At 34.9% G+C, this 4,396-nt stretch overlaps 1 protein-coding gene across 1 annotated transcript in view; it reads left to right on the plus strand.

The window, feature by feature from the left end:
* Nucleotides 1–1,776: 1,776 nt before the first annotated feature.
* The window catches only part of LOC117110050 (matrix metalloproteinase-16-like), a 5,905-nt gene continuing 3,285 nt past the window's right edge, over nt 1,777–4,396 (plus strand). Inside the window, exons 1-5 of the mRNA XM_033252624.1 lie at nt 1,777–2,074; nt 2,172–2,452; nt 2,921–3,079; nt 3,464–3,627; nt 4,185–4,326. Coding sequence (XP_033108515.1) covers nt 1,821–2,074; nt 2,172–2,452; nt 2,921–3,079; nt 3,464–3,627; nt 4,185–4,326 — 1,000 coding nt within the window. The 5' untranslated portion in view covers nt 1,777–1,820. The remainder of the gene's footprint in view (nt 2,075–2,171; nt 2,453–2,920; nt 3,080–3,463; nt 3,628–4,184; nt 4,327–4,396) is intronic.

Here is a 4,396-nt window from a genome sequence, read left to right on the forward strand (position 1 = left end):
ATGATGATGTGTCAATGTCAGTGAGTGGAGTCGAATAGCTTGGTGGTTAAGATGCTTGCCTTCCAATCCCAGGGTCCTGGGTTCAATTCCTCTCAGTTGCAGGACTTTTTCTCATGACCAAAAACAACTCCACTCCTAAACCTCATATTGAGATTTAGTTTGTGTAAAGCATCATGTGTGTATGTTTGTCTTGTGTGTCGTGGACTGTTTTATTTGTACTGGGCCCTCTGGGAGAACAGTAACTTTTTACTGAAGAGGTAACCCAGTATAAAGAATAAATAAATAAAATAAATAAATAAATATATGTACATATATATATATATATAATACATATATATACATAATATATATTATATTATCATACATATACATATTATATACATTATACATATACATATATATATACATATGTGTGTGTATATGTATATATACATATACACACATGTATGTGTGTATATATACATATATGTATATATATATAATATATATATATATATATAACAAAAAAATATAGGAAACGAATACCATGTATAGACTTTAGAAACACGTTATTTGAGAAAACAAATATTTCGACCTATCCTCGGGTCTTTATCAAGGTACATGAAAAAACTAGCAAAAAGGAGACACACATAAAAAAGAATAAACAATGCAGATTATAATGAGAGTAATTAAAATTGGGTAGGCCTTTACATTGATTGTAATAAACAGATTGATAAAGACCTGAGGATAGGTCGAAATATTGGTTTTCTCCAATAAAGTATTTCTGAAGTCTATACATGGTATTCGTTTCCTATGTTCTTGGAGTTTTACACAAAAGGCAAATCCTTGTGAACACTGGTTGCCAAGATATAAGAACCCTTTTGTCAACACCAGCCGCATTTGATAAATGCCTTGGAACAAGCCAGTGGTTTTGGAAATATGAAGATTCTATGGCTATGACCTTCAAACATGTCAAAGGTCAGAAACGACTTTTCCGGTCGTATTAGTAAAATGTTCTATCAGAGTAAATAGAAACATGACTATTCCGAACAAATTGGCACCAAAATTAACTCTCTACCACCAGTAGTTGTATAGATAATAAGGACTCAATAACTATGACATTTGAAACATGTCAAAGGTCAAAAACAGCATTTCCGGTCATTTTCTAGCAAACTTTTCTATTAGACTAAATAGAAACATTAATGTTCCGAACATATTGGCACCACAATTAACTTTTTACCACCAGTGGTTGCGGAGATATAATGACCCTATTGCTATGACCTTAAAACATGTCAAAGGTTAGAAACAGCATTCCCGGTCATTTTTTAGCAAAATGTTTCATTAGAGCAAATAGAAACATGAATGTTCTGAACAATTAGGCACCAAAATTAACTCTCTACCACCAGTGGTTGCGGAGATGTGACGACCCTATAGCTATGACGTTTGACCCCGACCTTTTGACCTTTCGCCACATTTTGAAAATGTGTTACGAAGCCAAAAATGATTCTTGGACCACCCTAAACCAATTTCTGAAGTCAAATTCTCTGGACGTCAAAGTGCATACAAAACCTGGTCTGGCTACTAGGGTATATAGGATATCGTGTAGTTCTAACCCGTCAGACAACGTCCTTAACTGAAACGTTCACACATAGTGGAGCTGCGGTCAAGCTAGAAAAGCTACACACACACATACACACACACACTATATACTATAAGCTAGATGGGTACACAGCTTAGTTAAATTCTTGGCATTGCACTTATATCCATTATTTGTATAATTAGTTACTATGCGTTACAACGTCACTGCATATCGATGGTAAAATTTGTTTACTTAGGCATACATGGTACAATATGGTTACATGAATCCGACAGCGGATGGAAGGAAGCACAACGATGAAGAAATGCGCAATGGTCTGATGTCATTTCAGCGCTTTAACGGAATGAACGACACGGGATCTATGGACAATGCAACTATGCATAAGATGCACACGCCTAGATGTGGTGTAAAAGATATTCTGTATACTCCATCTAGCGTGCGTGCTAGGCGATACGCATTCGCCGGAAGTAGGTGGCCAAGTACATCGCTCACTTATAGGTGCAGTATTCATTTTTTAAATTTTAGTTATCATCGTCGTCGCCGTCGTCATCATCATCAACCTCATTTTTAACTGTAATGTCTTTTGAACTTTAAGGTATATAAATTATTCGCCCGATTTGACGGAAGCACAGACAAGACAGGCTATTGAGGCCGCTTTCAAAGTATGGAGTGACGTCACACCTTTAATTTTTACTGAAGAGAAAGGGTCCAGTGTTCCTGATATCTACATACTTTTTCAACCTGGTGAACATGGGGACGGTAACGCATTTGACGGCCCAAGTGGTACACTTGCGCATGCGTATTTTCCGGCACCTGGTATTGGTGGCGATGCTCACTTTGATGAAAGCGAATTTTTTACTATTAATGGAGAGCGAGGTAAAATAGCCATGCAAACTAAATAAAGCTTCCCAGTAGATGAAGCTTACTGAACATTATTAACACTAACACTAATGATAATATGCAGCTCATTAATGCCAGCAAAACATGACTGGACTGGACTTGCATACTATACAAAAAGAGCCTGTTGATAAATTCTTTTTGCGGATATATAATTTATACTGTACGCCGATGGCCTGAATATTCATGGTATATGCAAAATTGAAAAAAAACCAGATATTAATGAAAGCTCAGCACTAACGTTATGCCTTGACTACCAACTCATCGTAACACACCATGCATACGTAAATGCTACTCTATTGTATTTATAATAGGTCTCTGTATAGAAATCAATAGAAAAATAAACTGTCGCGATACTGGATGGTGGTGGACACGGTGGTACCTAGGCCTATTTCCTTAAAGTTGGCAATGAGATAAATGAACTATGTTTGTGGGGTTTTTTTTCAGGGATTGATTTATTCCAGGTAGCAGCGCATGAATTTGGTCATAGTATGGGTCTTGCTCATTCAAGTGACCCTAACGCATTGATGGCACCCTTCTACGCTGGATACATTGCAAACTTCGTGTTACCTCAAGATGATATAAACGGAATACAAGCGTTATATGGTAAGATTTCAGAAATGAACAACATGGGTTAAAGGTCCACACGACTTCAACCCCACCATGGTTGGGGCTGAGTGTAGGCAATTTTCAGAATATGGACCTATAGGTCCCCGGAAATTGCACTCTCGTAATTATTTTTCTTAATACAATTTAGGGCGGGGGGTTGGGGTGCGTTTTTCTCAAATATTGATTACCTTTAATCTACACCAGTGGAGGTGTATCTCCACCAAAGTTATTTTCATGCACTATTAGGCCCTACAGGAAGTCAACATTCTCTGGAGCAATTAGTGCATTAAAAAAATGCATTGATAATTAATATACTAATTACTTATTATAGACCCATATTATTCAGTGGTTTTAAACTATTTGTTATATTTGTTTTTTAAGGACCCAATCGAGATATACCGGCCCCTACTGCCCCACCGGTCAATCCAGTGACGAGTGCGCCACCACCAGTTACAGCTATTCCCAACCCTACCATCGAGCCATCATTATGTAGTATGAATTATGATGCCATATCGTTTCTTAGAACAGAGATATTCATGTTCAATGTAAGTAGCCTATGTTGAAAATAAAAGCTTTGTAATCACAAAAATATTACCGTATATAACTAATGTAATTAGTTATATACGGTAATATTTTTGTGATTACCGTATATAACTAATTATATAACTAATGTAATTAAAGATGATAGGTGCAATCATAATTTATAGATACCGGGAATATTTATTATAATTATTTATAAAATTATCTTGCAAAAAGAAAAATTAAATTAAACACTGTTGATGATTTACATAAACTTTGAATCACTGCACAAAATAAAGAATAGTAGAAACGGCTTTATGACAAATAATTAATGTTTCAATACTGAATGTTGAACGGAAACTGAACTAGCTTGAGTTTAATTTGTTTGTAGTATGGGGAATGATGTTTAAGATAAAAGCAGTTATAAATAACAAAATAAATAAAATTATTAATATTATTTTTATTAGTATTATTATTAATATTATTATTATTAGTATTATTATTATCATTATTATTATTATTATTATTATTATTATCACTACTATTGTAAGGCTTGTTATTGCTCTTATTATTCCTCGAAAAGGATGAGGATATTCTACGCATAGCTATGCGTGGCAGCCTGGTACCTGGATATCCCCGTAAAATATCCGATTTCTTTTCCACTCTGGAAGACAATATTGATGCATCCTACGAAAGATATGATGGTACTATAATGTTTTTTAAAGGTACGATATTAGATAATTATTTTCAACAAAAATAATTTAGTTATCGTAGGCAGTTTATAGAGGCCTATAT

The sequence above is a fragment of the Anneissia japonica genome, unplaced genomic scaffold, assembly GCF_011630105.1.
Source record: "Anneissia japonica isolate Jap-2015-1 unplaced genomic scaffold, ASM1163010v1 scaffold287799_len804019_cov200, whole genome shotgun sequence".
NCBI classification, from domain to species: Eukaryota; Metazoa; Echinodermata; class Crinoidea; order Comatulida; family Comatulidae; genus Anneissia; species Anneissia japonica.